Here is a 17,926-nt window from a genome sequence, read left to right as displayed (position 1 = left end):
TTCCCGTGTCGTCGCCACGAGCTGAGTCCGCACCTTGCTTGAGCTACATTGAAGCAAAATTAGTGAAATGAGCGAGATGTTGACAAAATGTTTTGAAGAACCTGTCTTAGCATGTCCTCTGTATCTTCGTGGTCGAACATGCCAGCTTGTCATGAACCCAGGCAGTGCCTTGGCGAGTTCGATGTAGCCATGTTGAAGGCGGTCTGTCTGTTCACCTTGTCAAACAAGCATAGCAACTTGTATGACCACAGACACTACTTACTCCGGAGTGGCGTCGCTGCCACTTTCTTCACAACATCGGTCATTTTCAGCGATAAGATCCTCTATGGGAGTGTAAAGGTCAACCATACGACGGATTGCCTGTCCCTGCAACACAAATAAATTGTCTTCCTACAATGAATCATTAGTTCTGGCTAACATCAAACACATGCACACCTTTTCTTTGTCGCCTTGTCCTGCTTCAACATTTCAACCTCCGACATGAGGGAGGCGATCTGTTGTTTTGCCCTGGCACGAGGGGAAGTCAGGACATGCAGGGAGACATTCGGAGGCTGGGGACTGCCCGGGGCGTGCACAGATTCCGACATACCAGATAAGCTTGACAAATGAGCAAAGATTTTGGGAGGAGAGGTGCAGAGAGGGTGTGGAAAAGTGAATGTGAGGGTGAAAGAGCCTACGAACATGTCTTATATGCCTGTGGTCTACGTCATTGACTCATCTGAAAGTAACCTAGCCTAGTCTACGTCAATCACTCGTCTGAAAGCAGCCTAGCAGCAATTAGCTCACATTCTAAAGTCTCTTTTTGGGTAGTCCTGGGAACTGCCATTTGCTAATTAGAAAAGGGTTCTTTCCACCAAGCATTTCTGGGCCGTTCCCTGAGGATAGTCACACGCCCACTAGGGTGACCAAGCCTGAAGGATCCTGGAGTGGATTCCATTGGGCAACGATGCATCTGGCCATCGGCATGGTTGCTGCGACAACAATGACTACATACACTGCACATGAGTGATGATGGAATTGAAAAGCGGGAGTAGACGTACATTCCAAGCTGAATGTTTTCTTGAGCAATTAATCTTTTACGTTCCTCGAGAGCCTTGGCTTCATGTGCAAGCCCGTCAAGATCGTTCATGCGTCTGTGGTGTCATTGGAACCCAAGATGATGCGAGTCCCATCTGGTGAGAACAAATTTCACCTGTAAATGTATGAATAAGTGTCAAGTCAGAAGCGCGCATGAATCCTTACCCGTACGGTGAACGAAGATGGCTACATCCCGAAGGGTTTGGTCCCAGAAGTTTTGCATGAGCCTATCCAACACGTTGTTGTACCGTTGAATTGTGTCATTTGTTTCCGAAAGGACGTTTTTTGTGAGTCTTTCCCCCTATGATGATGCAGGAATCAGAATGAGCAAAATGAATAACTCGTTGATGACTCACAGAAGTTCTTCTTGTCCGAATAATCCCTGATAAAATGGGCACATTCAAGGGTTTGCTGAAAGATCTGTCCTAGAATAGGGCTCATCGACGGAATCTGACTGAGGATCTCATCTTGAATCATGAAGCTGTAAACTTGACCCAGTTTCTGGAGAAGGTCAAGTACTGCTTCGTCACGATCCGCTTGAGCAAGCACAATCTACAAAGGTAACCTCTGAGCAGGAGACTGGAATGGCAGCGAAACCAAACATACATTGCTGCACAGGACAACATGCCGAGTGCCATTGATGTACCTGCGGAACGGGATTAATTTGGTCTGGAATGAGAGGAGGAACCCATACCTCCACAATCTTGCCGATAACATTGTCAAATATCTTGAGGGGTAACATGTTCGGGCAGCTGCCAAGTCAATTGAGAAGGCTCGCCCAACGAACCATGCTAGCATCATGGTTGGCTGTCAGAATCATGCCCAAGGAACATCTCCCACATGCCCACCAGTGTTTGTGAGATGCCACCGTAGCTGGAAATGGTGACTAGGTCAAAATCAGGATCATTTGTGAAATAAGTGGCAGGTTATGCCATACCTCCGGTACTATGCGAGTAGGATCAGAAGTGATGCAATTTCACGAGGCTGAAGAGATGCATGAGAAAGGTAAGACAGGAAGATATGAGCAGTATTCACCGTCACGGTTCTGCCAGTCGCGTCATTGGCCTCAACAGAATTTGTCAGCTAGAAAGCTCAGGCTGTGAGAGGATCAGTCGAGAGTGACTGTGACGTCTACTGTTTAACGGTAAGATAGGACATATCGGATTCTAGCAAGGAGAGATAGGTAAGAAGTAAGGACAGAATAAATGAGAGTCAGGGGATAATATAATCTCAAAAAGAGAGGTCATCAGACACTTCCTCAATCATTTCCACGTCAAACTCATCGTCAAGATCATCGTCATCTTCCGTGTCAAGTTCATCTTCCCCAATTCCATCACGTTCATTGTCTGAAACCTCCTCACCAACTTGGTCGACATCCATCTGTTCATCATTGTCATCTTCTTCGTGGCCCTCGCCATTGGTTTTGCCTTGGTCAACATCCATACCTTCCAAGTTCACTGGTGCTGTTGACTGGAGGCCAGAACAGTCTCTAACCATCCTCCGCAAAGCTACTGGGTGGCCTACACCTAAGTGCATATAACGCAAGAACATGTTGCGATCAACAAAACTAGCTCAAACATATCAGAATCATTAAGCCACAAGAAGACATGCTGCACTTACATACCGACATAAAACGCTTCCCAGTCGTCTAGTTCGCCCTTGGCACATCCTAACAATTTTCCAAAGCAAAGTGAAGTTACACCGCGCTCAGAAGCGAATGCGGGGATCAAATGGGCTCCTCGAATCACTTGCCCGGGATCAAGAAATCCGAATGTGTCGTGATCCGACTCCTCCACAAACGCCACTTTGGGAAGGCGAGCGCGCTGTATGCCTGACCGATAGCCCAACAATATTAATGGCGTGAACCACCTGACGTGGAGGACCTCGAGGCGTTGTTTATGGACTGGACCATCACCTTGGAGCCATGTGTCCATGTGATAAATACCCAGTACACGAGCGTACCAGTATGGGTGGGAAGGTGAGGTTTCTCCTGAAAGCACCATAACATCAGCATGTGTTCTGGGGCTGATGGTGTCGTATTCACGCCTCATATCATAAGTAGTATAGTGTACCTGCATCGTCTGGACTGAGTAAACCATATTGTTGGGAATTATGACCGAGTTATGTTCCTCATGTGTGAATATATGGTCACAATGACTAACATCCAACTTCTTCAACCTATACAAAATGTGGTCCTTAAGTCTCGGGATGAAGTTCTGAAAACCATCATGAGCAAACTGGCAGCCAACTGGACCAAAGTACTAGTGTTACCTTAATAGCAGCATCACCATCGTGTTCCCGGAGGAATGCGAACAAAGAGACTGGATCATTTTGACTGATTGCGATAAAATGATGATCATTGGATATCGATGGAGCAGGAGAGTCAGCTGGTGATGGGATATTTGAGTAGATACCTGCTGCTTCTGTGACTCGCCGTAGTACATGGCGCCTCCATTTGTGCTTTGCTAGCTGTGCAGGAGTGTCCACCTCGCTAGTGAGTGGATAAAATGCTTTCAAGGCTCTGTGCGCCAGCTCCCCCTAGTCAATGACATATCTTCAGAATTATCCTTGAGGGAAGAGACAATGCTTACAATCTGAGTGGTAAAAGAATCCGTCGTACCAAAGAGCTTGATGGTTCGCACATAATCTCCCATGGCGTGAAACTTGTATGTGCTCAAATTGAACTTTTTCACCCTTGGTCCGCTTGGTTCTGAAGAAACGCCATTAGGTCCACGCTGCGCAAACCTTCATTGGCGAGCTGCCTTCTCCTTCGGTAATTCTACTGTGTCAAAAGCAGCGCAGGTAAAGTCGCGGAACTTCCGTAACTGCTTAGAGAGTGTTTTGAATGTTTCCTCGAGGAAACCCAGGGTCGTCTCTGAATGAATTCTTAACTTGGCAAGTGTGTGCCACTGAGCGAACCTGTATAAAAGAGACTGTACGATCTGATCATGACTGGCGGGAAACAGCCCTTTGAACACAGGTATCGCACACTGAAGTGAGGCCGTCAGCAAACTAGATAAAGAATAGTCAATGAAAGTGTGAAAAAACCTGCAAGATTGTCTTTGAGGTCTCGTGCCGCCAGTCTCTTCATCTCAGATGTGTTGTTTGCAAACATCCGAATTACCCCATTACCAAAAGTTGGAACCAGACGAAATCTATGATTGGATAAAGTTTGTTAGTGACCTGTCACGGTTGCTATGTAAACTCCGCCCACCTTGTGTCTAGAGTTGCAATCACCTGGTTTCCCCCTGGAAGCGCAAATAGGATCCTGACGAGGTGAGTGAATAGCGCCTTCCAGGTACCCAGCTTGCACTCATGCATAAAGTCCACTACCAGCATACGAAATGGGTCAAGGCCCAATGCTCCCAGCTTCTCGACAAATGTGTTCTGCGAATCACTTGTCTGAGCTGGTATGCGAGAGCAACAGACAATTTGCGCTTACCAGAATAGGCACCCATGAGCCTTCTCCCAGCGTCTCGTCGACCTTCACACCATCCACTGGTGTTACCCCCATTGTAGATATATCCTCGTGCCTTAGCAATGTTAGCTGAGACGTAGATTCGAAGATTGGTTATACGGTTCTTCATGTCTATCAGGAGACCAAGAGAAGAAAACATATTTTTCGGTGTGAGACAACGGGGACATGGGCATGAGCCCATGTCCTTGATAGTGGCAATTAAAACCCTAAAAGTCGTTGAGTAATTTGCCCATCTTTACAGGACAAAACGCACTTTTCAGGGTAATCGGCTGAGTACGTGAATATACACAGAAATATTCTCCGCAACACACCATCGGTACATTTCAACACGATACCATGGCGGTATGCGCGAATAAATTCTTGATCTAGTAAGATATCCCAGCATGCATGAAACAATTCACGTCGACAGTGTGTCTGTAGGGCAGCCATGCTGCTTTTGGACATGCAAGGCAAGCTGCTCAGCACATCTTTGATCCTATCAGGCAGCTGATGGGCAATCGTGGGACAGATCCTTACAGGTAGGGTAGGAGAACTCACCAACGGTAAAAATCCCACAAGGTGACATGTGCCGGACTTTGGCGCCGAGCGAGCGTACTTTGTTAGATTACCGAAGTACATATACAGGGGCCATGCCTTTGCCGTTCCGAAGTTTGCCAGATGCGTGGCATCCGAGAAAAACATGAGACCAGTGACCACATGTTCCAGTTTACATCCAGGTTCCCTCGGGAGCTTTTGCAGGTCGTCTTGGGCATCCAGCCAAGAGTCAGAAGTATATAACTCATCAAACACTCACTCTTGATGGTTGTCCAACGGATCCTTCCACAGACGCCTGAAAGGTGACAGGTGAAATGCACTCGCTTGGATGCTCGTGAAAGCTGACCGAATTACCTCAACCAGGGGGCGGAAATGGAATCCAGGAACGGAAAAGGGTCTCGCCTCATCCTCCTTTGATTTCGTAGGAATCTTGATAGTGACACTGGCCTCAATCCAGTCATCTGGAAACTCGATCTTGCTCTTGCTAGGGTCATTGTCCAATTCTCGCAAACTGCTCCTCACTGAAAAGCCCTCCAAGTGCTTTAAGTCAAAATCTTCCGCCAGCATCACTTCTTTGACGAGACGGGCAACTTCAGTCTTGGATTTCTTGTTGCTGCCGGGATTCATCCAGGCCATGAGCCGATAGACTGTCATATTAGGGAAAGGATATGGAGGTGGGAGAATGCCTGAATCAGCCTCTTGCAGAGCTGTGGGACACGTAGTTGAAAGTAGCGAGACGGGATAGATCTATCTGGCTCGAAGGATGGGCAATGAGGGTATAGTCGGCAAAGTCCAAGAGAGTTGAAGGTGGTCTGAAATGTATCTCATAACGTCAATAGAACTCTCCAGAGTCTAGATTGAGGTGGGTCTGGGTTTCAAGAAGGCAAAACATCGGTATTTTCCAAGTTATTAGTATCCTTGTCAGAAAGAGGAACATCCTCTAAATATCTAGGTATTCGTCCCAGAGGGTGCAAAGGTTCTTCTGACAAGCAAAAAGAAGAACAAGTAAGTTATCAGTCAACTTGAGTGACTGAGGGGCTGTGACATACCTAAAACATCGGTATCGAGTGCGTTGTTGTCAGTATCAAATTGCTGCTGCTCCGAGTCTGACTTGGGTTGCTGGCTGTGCTCAGGACCCGCTGAGCCAATATTAGGCATGCTAGTCTCAATCCCATACCTGCTTGACGGTCTGCCAGGGCACGGAGCGATGGGTTTTAAGCGGACGCTCCCCACATGAGGCTGAATGGGCAATATGTTCTAGAAACACAATTGAGTTATCATCATGATAGCTTTGACTTGCCGTCCGAATCATACGCAAAAAAGACTGCTCACTAAAGATCTGCCTGAGCCTCGCTTTGTTGCTGCTGGCAACGGTCGTGCCAGAGTTATAGCTGCCTCTTTTGCCCTCTCGTGTCTTTTATGGCTGCTCATGACTGCTGGACACCCGGTAGGATTTGCATGTTGCACAGGTGCCTACTAAGTCCTCGACTGTCACTAGCTGCGTTCTCCCACATGCAGCCTGGAGCATTGCAAGATATCATCATATAATAAATGAAGAGCAAAAGAAGAACAACTTGAAGCCATGGAAGTTTTTTGCACATTCGTCGGACCAGTGCCGCCAGCTCAGTGCTCAGTCAGTGACCTGGGTGTGCGGCAGCCTGACTGAATGGTTGGCCCAGAGTGGGTACCCACGTGACTGGTAGTAGCTCTTAACTTGGAAGCAAGGACTTGAGTCAAAGTTGTAAAGCACCCAGGCTTGGTTGCACTGTGGGAAGTAAAAACAAGTGTATAGAATACTGAAAGTCAATGTTGAGAATACTGACTTTCAGGGTTTTGGATCTTATGACCGCAGTCCATGTCGGAACTAGAAGATAGGCTGTGCGAGAATTCAGTACCTAGAACCCTGAAAGTGACATTTTCCAGTGTTGAAGACACTGAGATGGGATTGACAGCACACTGAATAGCACCGAGTAAAACACTGACATTGTGATGTTCGCAGGTACTGAAGATAATGGCTCAAAATACTGAGCATTCCACTCTGAGACACTGCTTTTCGTTGATGCGCAAAACCATGAATTTGACAGAGGCGAGACACAATTGTATTTATATGTACTAAGAGAATTCCACTAAGAACACAGAAGACAATAACGGAGTTTGTACGCGGAATCAGTGTGGCATATGTCAATGAAGTCCAGACGAAGTCAGAGAGCAGGACTTATGACGGAGTCCATGGCGACATTATGACAGACAGGTCCGAATCACGTCAATTAGATAGAGCTTTATGGTGTTGGTTGGGTTCAGTCCGGTTCAGAGGAGGTTGGGCGAGAACCGAGAACCGAACTTGGGTCCAGTTCTACCAGAGATGACGAACGCGAGCCAAACCAAAAATCCGCAATGATTGAGCTGTAGTGTTGCCCAGACCAGGAAGAAGGGTAGTGGGAGCGAGCAATAGTGGGGGGCATTTAGAGGGAGGCAGGAGGTGTTGAGTGATGAACCAGTGGGATCCATTCAGAACTAGCGAGAGATGAAAGCAGGTGTTGAGAGGCAGTGGGAGATGACAGACATTTGCGACTGCACTTAATTTCTAATGAGAGCGGGCGTTCTCAGTGATGGCTTGAGCCTGACTTGTGAATTGTAATTTGTAAGTGCAGCTGTTGGCAAAATGAGTCTTACCCATGAATGTTCGGTCTCCTTCGTTCGATTAGCATTGGATTGAGACACGCATACTACCGCAGGGATCAATGACAAAAAAATTGTACCTATTGCACAAGACAGCGGACACAGATATGTCGAGGCAAACATATAGATGCACAAGTACACAACAATGAGCGAAGTTGTCAGCGTGTATAAATGAAAAGAGACTCGCCTAGATTGCTCAAACAAGCGCAAATGAATATAAATGAGTGCAGATGAACGCAATCACAATCACCAGGTGCAAGCAAGTGCAGATGAGCGGGGACAATTGCAGACGAATGCAAATGTCATCAAACACACAGAGATGGGTTCAGACATGCGCAAGCACACAAGAATGAGTGCTGATAATTTTATTTATGCAGCGTGTGATTGAGTGACTATATGCGCACAGTGGGTGACTATATGCACATCATTAGCGACTATATGCACATCATTAGAGACTATATGCGCACCACTGAGTGACTATATGCATCAACACCTCATAACACGTGCTGTGGCTCGCGTCAGTTCATTTCTCAGAGGGCTGCTCGGGCTTGGGGAACTTGGGGTGAGGCAGAGTGATCTTGAGCTCGAGCACGGGAGCATGCTGGTAATTCTTGAAGGACCCCATGCTAACAAGAGTAGCAGCAAAAGAGAGAGTAAACAGAGTCAACAAAACATGCACCCTCCTGTATCGTCTATGGCCACAGAGTACACAGCGCTTGTGACATTCAATGAAACAAATATCACAACACATACTCACATTGATTCTGTACATGGCTGATGCAGTCATAGCAAGTCTCCCCAACTTCTTCTGCGCGTCCTTATCGTGGGTCGTGGTTGAGGGAGACATAAGTATGAATATTGGGGCAAATCTTCTGTTGATGTGTTGTTTGTAACAGTCATGTGACACCGACAAATTGTATTCTACTAAGTCTCAGTGCGATTATTGATACCTCACTAGTTCAATCCATCTTAGATTTCCTCCTCTCAAAAGTGAGGCTGGTGGGTCCAGCAGGATCATAGACATTATCTCCCACCTGGTGTGAAGACAGCATTATTGAAGATCTTGAAAAGTTGCAGTCACAGTGACACAATGACAATGCAAGGTCCTTGCAAAGTGGGGTGATGTGCGGGATGCAAGGTGGTTTGCGGAAGAGGTGGTGAATGTCTGGGGCCAGGTTTGTCTTAGTACTCTCAAACATCAAAGCTCTTGAATAAAATCATTTACCGATGCCATTTTCAATGTAGTCGGCGCATATGTCATGCACTAAACAATCTTTGAGTTAACAGAGAAAATACAACTTGTTCATGATGTGATCTTTACCAGATGTGCATGCCCCAACAACAGCTACCTTTTTCCCTGCGTGGTCAGTAGCAAAGTTGTGTTTGCTAGCATGTAATATCCGTCCCTCGAACTCATCCTACATATGCACTTAGCTTTGACTTGAGAGCCCTACATTTGTGAACGAACATACCTGCCTTGGGATATCTGGAATTCGTCCTGTGCCACTGCCCAAGCCCAAGGCAAACACAATGTGATTGACTTCAAAAGACTGCTCCCGTCCGTCCGTGCATTATACGAAGGGCCAGGGAGTAACAGGATGCCCATTGACGAGAATTGAGTTGGGCCGGCAGTGGGTAGTAGAGCATGGCGATGGAAACACAGTGACTCTCCAAGAGGTGACCTAGCCCTACCACTGCGGGACTCGCCAAACCACAGTCAAGCCATTATATGGCCAGAGCCAAGGAGAACAGTGAGTTTCAAAGTGTTAGACACTGAACAAGCCAACATCGCCAAAATTTCCCATTCCAGTGATGGCATGCTAAGGTCGCATCAGCCCTTAGAAGACCTCTAAGGTACGGCAGGTGTATCAGGCCACAGGGTCCGCTTATCTGGTCATACCTAGGTTCGTTTTTTTCGCTCATGTGCTGCTCAACTGCTGCTCATTCCTCAGCTGCTAGCCATGTAACATACTGATATGTTCTGCTAAGCCGGTTTCATTGTTCTATCCGGTTATCACACTGATATGTCATGCTAAACAGATGTCAATTTGCTATTGTATTATGTGGCATTAGCTACGAGTAAGGTCCTGATTGTACTGTAAAGCGCGCGGTGGCAGGGTAAAACAGAGGGAGCATTGCGGTCCGAAATGAGTAATCCTGGTAGTACAACAATTTGATGAGACTTGATACTATCATGTGAGGGTGAAAACATTGATGTGAGGAAACTTGAAAGCATTGCGAAAGGGGAAACTGAAAATTCAGCAAGTGTATGATAACGCCGAATTGCGATGCAGAATGATATGCGAGGCGAGCTGAAATTTGAGAATCATGCCAATGAGCATGGAGTAAGCAAAGTATGCTTGGACGTACAGTGAACGAGTAGTAACTCATTTCCTCTTGCGTGGCGCTGCCTTGGTCTTCTTCTTTGGCAGCTTCACAATGGTCTTGTGGCCACGGCCCCTCTTTGATTTTGACTTCGGTGGCTCGGGTTCCACAAGTTCGTCTTCCTCACTGCTGAGAACACCGAGTTCATCATCCACTGGTTCCACAGATAACGGCTCGGTTTTCTTGGAGCTCACAGATTCCCAGGGCCTCGGATGTAAACTGAGAGACGGTTCCATGGATAATGGCTTGGGTTTCTTGGAGCTTACAGATTCCTGGGGCTTCGGATCTAAACTGAGAGGTGAGACAACTTGGAGACTCTTCTCTGCCGGCAGACATGGATTGGAAGTGGTGTTTGTGCTGTCTTTGATGTCATCGGATGTGATAGTGACCAATGGGCTCTTTGGTGGAGTGGGCAAAGCAGTTGAAGCTATCGCTTGGGCAGTACCAGCCGCCTCGTCTGCAAGCCTCTGCTCGTACTGCTTCCTCATGACGGCCAAGTCATCGTCCTCATCGTTGCTGTCGGTCATGTTCATAGAGGAGGCGTGAAGCCCAAGCTTGTTTTTAAACAATTTACTATTGATTGAATTTGTCAGTTACAGCTCGCAAGAAATGCCAATACATACAAGTTCCAATGTTCATGCAATGCCTTTGCCCAATTGGGGTCTGGGGTGTCACGAATAGTTGAAATGACCCGATAATAAGCACTTCGGTAGTTGTAATTTCCGTCTTCTTCCTTCCACTTGTCCTGCGAACCGATGGCGAAATGGCTCTGTATAAGGACATTGAGTAGTAGTTAAAATGTAAAAAGAGAGATGTACCTGAATCACACCATATGCAATATTCTCTGCTTCTACCTCCGTCATATTATGGAGACGAGCATTACATGGATGCGTCCCAACAGATTCGCTGTCTGCGCAAAGAGCGGAGGATGGTCCTGTGAAGAGATGCCTCATCACCTGAGAGACACAGGTGTGATGAATGCTCGAAGATCAATCAGTCTAATAAAAAATCACTCACTCGCTCGAGAAGGTATCCTTCAAATAGCCCATTCTGCACCTGCTGAGGGTTGAAATGTTCCCCAGCAATCTTACCAGAGTATACCATGGCTGGCCAGACCAATGCGCGCATCTTAATATCTCCGTCTTGCAACTTTTGGCGTGTTCTAATCAAAACCATCAGTAACTTCAACCAATGGTGGAGAGTACTTACGCTATATGATCTTTCAAATATTCACCCAAGTGCTTCACAGGGCAGAGCATCCTGGCGAGCTGCGAATGATTAATACCCATCTTCACACATGACCATTGGTTATTAGCACGAATGGGAGGATCTAGATCTTTGTCATCAGGTTCATATGCTGCATACTGTCCAATGACTGGTTTCAGATGGCTAGCGTCCTCCAAACGAACTTGTCTGATAATCACTTGCATCTATAAGTGACATTAGCGCACAAATCAGTGCATATATGCATGCATACTACTCCTTACCTCAGTGAGAAGTCCCTCGAGTTCTTGCCGCTTCTTCTTGTCACCATTGACCAGCATTAGTAGGTATGGGGCAGCCGTGGTTATCTTCTTGTAGGTTCGCATCGTTCATGCCTCTTCATCCTTGGAGCTAGAGTAGTGTTATTAGCAAAAATGAAATGTGATCGTGAGCTGTACTCACATGTTCTTCAAGATTGCTTCGCAGTCATTCTTAACTTGTTCATCCTCGATATGGTCTACTTTTTCGGCTGCTTCTCGTTGCTCGACGAGAGGTGCAACACGAAAGACATCAGTAAGTTTGCAAAACATGTCTACCCCTTGGGGTATCCAATGTGCAATGTGTAAGCATTGCTCTTGCAGTGACATTCCTTTCCTGTATTGGACATTGAGAGATAAACATGTTGTGCTGGCATGTACTTGCTGTTTGCCTGAGTCTGAGTCTTTATGTTTCCTAAGACAGAGGGATTAGATGTGTATATATGCACCTGATAATGCGAAACTAACTTACTTTGTTCGTTTTTTGGGTTTCTTCACATTGGTGTCACTATCTGAGGATTCCCTCACGCGTTTTTGCAGGGATTTCTTCAGTTTCAGTTTTTCGCGCTCAGGCGGTGACTGACTCATCATCGAGTAGTCGCTATCTGATGATGAGCTGTTGGAGGTCGACAGTGAGTGGTATCTACGGGCTGGCATGATGATAGTAGTAGATAAGATGAAAATAAGATGTGTCCATGCATTATCAATTACAAGCTTTTGTTTGGTTCTATTGATGTGTTTCAAAAACAACCAGACAAGAAATACAACTGGAATTTGATTCTACTATTACATGTGAGACTGTTCATGCAGAGCGTGTCAGTAACTGGTGCAAAATGAAATGAAAGTGGAACAAATAGCTGTCCCCTTCTGGAGTTCTGTGCCATCAGCACTGCTTTCAATGATAGTATTGCTTGGTAAACAACGACCAGGTCAGGTGCTTTGGATGAACGGTGTGCACACGCTACCATGTCGATGTCACTATTGATTACATACGCTATATAGATGCTACATATATAAGTCCTAGTGAATGTATGTGCCTCCAGATATGTTAGAATCAAAACATGATTTGCAGGGTATAGGCTTGGGTAATTATTGATAGTAATGCTAGTAGAGAGAATCCAAATGTATTTGATGAAGCACTTGAAGTTTTGGGCGGAGGTGATGTGGAGTAGTTTCTAGGAACAGCCTGATCACTTTGGACATAATACACGGACTCAACAACACTCACGTATATGCTAAACCCACACATTTCTTTTCACCATCAAAGACCTACATAGAGCATCAGGTCTGACCGAATGTCTGAAAAATTACTGACGGCGTAATATCTTTCTAGAAACTTCTGACCGAGGATGAAATCCCAGCCCTGGCCACTTTGGTGTCCCAAGGGTCCGACTGTACCATACTGTACTCCAGGATTGCCATCCCAAGCAGAGTCCTGGCCAATTGGGACAAGCTGTGCAGCAACGTCCATTGTAAACACAGCACCGCCAATCGTAAGGTTCAGCGGTTGCATGTTCCCAATTGATGATGATGGGATAACAATGAATGATGACTGGTTGTCATAATACGAACCAGGAATGGCAGCCATGCATGTGGCAAAAAAGTCATCAGCAAGCGCTACGACTAGAGGGAGTACTAGGCTTTAGAAAAATCATAAGTTTACTTGCATGGAAAGGACATACGTGAATTTCCAGTATCAAAAGTTCCAGCAGTCGAAGTCAAAAAAATAATTGTTTCACCGTAAAAGCAACTCGCTACATTGATCCCCCAAGATAACACTGCAGGATAGGTGCTTGTGACAGGGACATATGTAATATTACCAACGAACTAGATAACATCAAATAGTGAACAACATTGAACAAGAAACCCTGTCGACTTACTAATGATGAATCAACGCCTCCAAACATGATGACTCCGTCTGAGAAACAATTTGGAATTGATATCATACTGAAAAGAGGGACTGTCCTCACTTGCGTCATTGTCAGTGGATGCTGGAATTAGACAAAGATGTGGATGAGGACAACGGTGAGAAGGACGGCTCTGATGAGGATGAGGACGAGGAAGACTGAGTGCAGGCTGATGAGGTGAGGAACTCAATGACGACATCAGAGAACTGATGAGTCCTTGACATGGTAGCCGTGGGAACTATAGGAGGATATAATTCTCTTCGCAAGAGAAGGCTATGGCGCACTTTAATTATATTATTTGTTGATATACTCCAGCTGGGATAGATAATCTTATAGCAGACTGGAGCAACCATTAGCTACTTGCTGTCAGGTTCTCATACACCTTACAATTGCATTAGCATGACATTGTATGCACGATCGCTTATGATCATGATGTGGCACTTCAGAGAAGTGTTGTGGTGCAGCCGCAACCCAAATCAGGCAATTTCTGACTTGCGGACTTTTGGTGATGGAGTCGAGATGGATGAATCGGGAACAGTAACTGTTGCATGCCTGAGCGGCCGGTCAGCAAATATACAAAGATTGTTGCAATGCTCTGCAATATATTGCTTTAAATAACCTTCTCATCTTTTCACCAGTTCTCTGATGTCATGTCCGCTACTAGTCTGCCGCACACACCGTGTACTTCTGCAGTTCGCGTTTTCGCTCAAGTACTAGCTTCATCATTCATCAAGGATACATGCATTTGATAATCTATAGGCTATAGTTCTGGTGGATACAAGAAATGAATGCATGATGGTCACATCTGCCAGATAATGACGGTGCACATTTACAACAATCCAAAGGTCACCACTGACAACGAACAACTCCTGCCTTGTCACGTCATGTCAGTAAGTATTACAACAAAAAACAGCCCGGGAAATTCGGAATCGCACCTCAGCCATCAGACTCGAAGTCGTCAGATGTCAAATTAACATCTTCCTCTGGCAGACACGACTTAACACCCTCAATGTGATTCAGGGTTAAGTTGGCAACAGCTAACGACCTGGAATTGTGACTGTGTGCACCCACATCGAAGTCCTTGGCAACTTCGAGATCCTCCCAGCTACATCCAACCAAGAAACTCCGGAGAACGGCAGCTTCTTTAGTGCTGATGGTATATCTTTCAAGTTCTTCTTGGACGATCATTTCAAGAAGCGCCTGGTATCAGTCCTTTGCCTCGACCACCCATGCCATTCCCAGAACGGCCATGCGCTTGGATTCACAATCAGCTTCGTTCGCAGCGACAGCTTGAGTGATAGTCTTCTTAGACAAGCGTTTCAGGCTATCCATGAGGATATCTTTGCCCTGGTGTTGGACTTGTCAATTTCTACGAAACAGTGTACATCAGGATAACATACCTCTTCGATGTCCGCCAGACTCATATCATTGTCGCCAGATTCGAGACACCTTCAAAAAAGCGGAGCTCTAATGCATTAGGCACGAAACCATGTGGTTTCGCATAAGGCCTGAACTTTCTTTGCGCACACCCTGCAAGGGCAGGCAGGAGCTTCATTAAGTCGGAAGGAGGGCATGGAAATGCAAAGAGCTCATGTTCAGAATCAGAGGAGGTGTCACTGGATGGTGGTGATCATCGACGATTGCCAGGGCGTACGGGACGTGCTACCGTACGGCTGCATCTCTTCTTGTCATGGGCCCGTGCAGGGTCAGGCAGAGAGCTGGGTGGAGGCTGAACGATAATTTGAGGAGACTCATCACTGCTATCGGGATCATAACTAGACTTTCCGACCGAGCTTGGAGGAGTGGTGAGATGGGTGTGTACAGTACCAGCCTGACTGCTACGCATCATAGTATGACTTGACCGGGACTGAGAGGACGTTCACGGTGAAGTTATGAACGTCAAGTCAGCGGGGATTGAAAGACAGTGAGAACTTTCCTTGTCTAGTGTAGTAGTGCTGCATATTAACGCAATATTAATATCAACCATGGTGGATTGGTCATGCAGGGGAAAATCCGAAGTCGAGTCTTCAGGTAACTTTGCGCCGCCATCTATCATGTGTGGAACTCGCCCGGATCACTTCAAGTTGAAAATGTCCTACTGCCACGACTGTACTGAGTCAACTCTGAGTCAGGTGCGATTCATTTGAATTGTGGATAGGATTATCATATCAGGCTTCAGCCCGAGTGACTCAAAGGAATTTGAAGTTGTTTCAGGTTCAAACTTCGCGCTGCAGCAGCCTTCATCTGACTTTCCGAGTCAGTGGTGGGGGGCTGGCATCAGTAAACCAGTGAGACTTAGATATTAGTAGATTTTGTAGTATTTTGTAAGCCCAACGCTTCTTTCCTGTACATTACGATACAAAGTAATATATAGCAATCTAAAGCAATCTAATCACACCAATTCATGCTCGGTTCAGACTTAGATATTGCTTTACATTACTTTATATTACTTTGCACATCACCATGGTACTCAAGTAACCGTACCGTGACCTGGTCGCCGTACTGAGCAAACTCTGAGTTGGCTTATATTAGGATTGGAATTGTTTCAGGTTCAAACTTCGTGCCGCTGCCAATCACGCTTGTGCGGGACTCACCATACCTTCTTTTGTTCGACAGATGGATAACGAGTGTTATGCTTAACACTCGTTATCCATCTGTGGAATCGTTTTCCACCAGCGAATCCTCCCATCTAATGGATCACCGCAACATGTATGATCACAATGGTGTGCCTCACCAGGGGCCTGCGATCATGTTGGATACTCAGCCTTCCCAGCCCGCTCCCCAAGATACTGATGGTTCAGACCAGTCACTGTGGTGGTGGGACAACTTCAACAATCCAGAGCCCCAGATGCTCCGGACAATGACTCCTTCCGAGGATATGGTCATTATGGTAGGCTAGTACCAAAGCCAATCTTATTATCAGTGACTTACATATACTTGTACCAACAGCATGAACACCCTGATCAGCCATTCGACTGGGTGCGGCATAACACCTTTGATTTTGATAATCCTGTAATCGAGGGGGGACCACCACTACTAGGTTCCCAGTCCATGCTCAACGAGGCTTACTATTCCCAACTCTCTTCTCCCCGGGTTCGTCATGCACCCTACACCATCTCACAACAGCATCATCACTGTGATATATTCTCTCATGCTGTAGAACAAGGTGAGGGGTCATCTCAAAGCGCAGCATTTGATAACCCGCCTCCTGTGCCGGGTGTGCTGCCCCCCGCACCGGTAACACCGTCTCCCGCGCCACCTCCTGTGCCATCCCCTGTGCCACCTCCTGCACCATCTCCTGTGCTATCTTCTGCGCCAGCCGCTCAACCTGTGCCTTCAATTATGTTTGGTCTTGCCGATTTAGGTGATGTGAAGGCAAAGGCATTGCTTCAGATGAAGAGGAGTATCTTTGACAGCTCCTTCCTGCCAAGTGACAACTTGGATGTAGAAAGGATGGCAAGGGCATGTATTACAGCCCAGGTGTCCCACAGCAGTAAGTCTCCGAACTTCACCATAGACCGTCCGTTGCTCATCGAGCACAGTTGAACTTACTGCCTGGGCCACCACGAAAGCTGGCAAAAAAGAGATTGTCAAACTGTGCACCGCTCTCACCACACTTAGAAAAAACATACAATTTCTCACACGCAGCGCCATGCTCTGGGGATATGGTTTACACCAGTTAATGCACATGGAGAGCAAACAGGAAGTGAAAAAGTTTGTCAAGAGTCTCATTCAAGATGATTTCTTCCTTAGAGGTGTCATCAATGCCCGTCATTTGTTCTCATTTCTCATTGATGACTGCTCATGTTACTTTATTCAGGTCAACGGAACAAATGTTGATATTCCTTTTGGGAATGTAGCAATATTGTATTACATCTGGCAGCTACTCTTCCATGATAGGCAATACAAACACCACATTGGCAGTGAAATGGAATCTCCTGACCGCTGTTTACTTATACAGCCGTTTTATTCAAGTGGGCGTTAACTGAAATGTCCTCGGGAGAATTCAAAGATCTAGATTTTAAACTTACCAAAGCTACTATGGAGCATGTCGCTATGGAAACACTATTCAACACACTATCGGATGAACAGCGTTGTGCCCTCACTGCAAATGTTTATATTTAAGGTGAGCATCCCAGGTGGGCAAATAATATCATATCACTAATAAGGTATAATATCAAAGGAATGAAGGGTCTGCCAGAGGAAGTGCAAATGAAATGTACAATATAAAATAGTCATCTAGACTGCAGCTCAGTTGTGCTCCTGCAGTGCCTGTTGAAAGTCCTAAGTACAGACAAACAAATAAACAAACAACAAATAAATAAACAACAAATAAATAAACAACA

General features: G+C 46.1%; 6 protein-coding genes across 6 annotated transcripts; 1 reads left to right on the top strand and 5 right to left on the bottom strand.

Moving 5' to 3' along the window:
- Nucleotides 1–1,337: 1,337 nt before the first annotated feature.
- On the bottom strand, nucleotides 1,338–1,819 carry EDB91DRAFT_1087472 (uncharacterized protein; the record flags this gene model as incomplete). The annotated part of the gene is made up of 3 exons (XM_041316219.1): nucleotides 1,338–1,378; nucleotides 1,434–1,629; nucleotides 1,724–1,819. 3 exons carry the CDS (start codon nucleotides 1,817–1,819, stop codon nucleotides 1,338–1,340), a joined length of 333 nt encoding a protein of 110 aa, XP_041170497.1.
- A 7,259-nt stretch (nucleotides 1,820–9,078) lies between these two features.
- On the bottom strand, nucleotides 9,079–9,318 carry EDB91DRAFT_1008447 (uncharacterized protein; the record flags this gene model as incomplete). Its single annotated transcript, XM_041312363.1, has 2 exons — nucleotides 9,079–9,186; nucleotides 9,241–9,318. Coding segments are annotated over 2 exons (186 nt in total), but the record flags the coding sequence as incomplete, so codon positions are not given.
- A 1,828-nt stretch (nucleotides 9,319–11,146) lies between these two features.
- On the bottom strand, nucleotides 11,147–11,583 carry EDB91DRAFT_1062848 (uncharacterized protein; the record flags this gene model as incomplete). The annotated part of the gene is made up of 2 exons (XM_041314563.1): nucleotides 11,147–11,315; nucleotides 11,363–11,583. 2 exons carry the CDS (start codon nucleotides 11,581–11,583, stop codon nucleotides 11,147–11,149), a joined length of 390 nt encoding a protein of 129 aa, XP_041170495.1.
- Nucleotides 11,584–11,745: 162 nt separating this feature from the next.
- EDB91DRAFT_1255237 (aspartic peptidase domain-containing protein) lies at nucleotides 11,746–13,580 on the bottom strand (the record flags this gene model as incomplete). Its single annotated transcript, XM_041323942.1, has 7 exons — nucleotides 11,746–11,767; nucleotides 11,819–12,088; nucleotides 12,146–12,289; nucleotides 12,902–12,942; nucleotides 12,989–13,296; nucleotides 13,356–13,500; nucleotides 13,554–13,580. The coding sequence occupies 7 exons, from the start codon at nucleotides 13,578–13,580 to the stop codon at nucleotides 11,746–11,748; spliced, it is 957 nt and encodes a 318-aa protein (XP_041170494.1).
- Nucleotides 13,581–14,786: 1,206 nt separating this feature from the next.
- EDB91DRAFT_1087469 (uncharacterized protein) lies at nucleotides 14,787–15,429 on the bottom strand (the record flags this gene model as incomplete). The annotated part of the gene is made up of 4 exons (XM_041316218.1): nucleotides 14,787–14,927; nucleotides 14,981–15,029; nucleotides 15,110–15,129; nucleotides 15,235–15,429. 4 exons carry the CDS (start codon nucleotides 15,427–15,429, stop codon nucleotides 14,787–14,789), a joined length of 405 nt encoding a protein of 134 aa, XP_041170493.1.
- Nucleotides 15,430–16,287: 858 nt separating this feature from the next.
- Nucleotides 16,288–17,705, top strand: EDB91DRAFT_1087468 (uncharacterized protein; the record flags this gene model as incomplete). The annotated part of the gene is made up of 5 exons (XM_041316217.1): nucleotides 16,288–16,470; nucleotides 16,530–16,673; nucleotides 16,707–17,073; nucleotides 17,123–17,350; nucleotides 17,542–17,705. The coding sequence occupies 5 exons, from the start codon at nucleotides 16,288–16,290 to the stop codon at nucleotides 17,703–17,705; spliced, it is 1,086 nt and encodes a 361-aa protein (XP_041170492.1).
- Between the last annotated feature and the right edge of the window lie 221 nt (nucleotides 17,706–17,926).

Source organism: Suillus paluster, assembly GCF_016628075.1.
Source record: "Suillus paluster strain FC165 chromosome Unknown EDB91scaffold_131, whole genome shotgun sequence".
Classification (NCBI taxonomy): Eukaryota; Fungi; Basidiomycota; class Agaricomycetes; order Boletales; family Suillaceae; genus Suillus; species Suillus paluster.
This window is presented reverse-complemented; position numbering and strand designations above follow the sequence as displayed.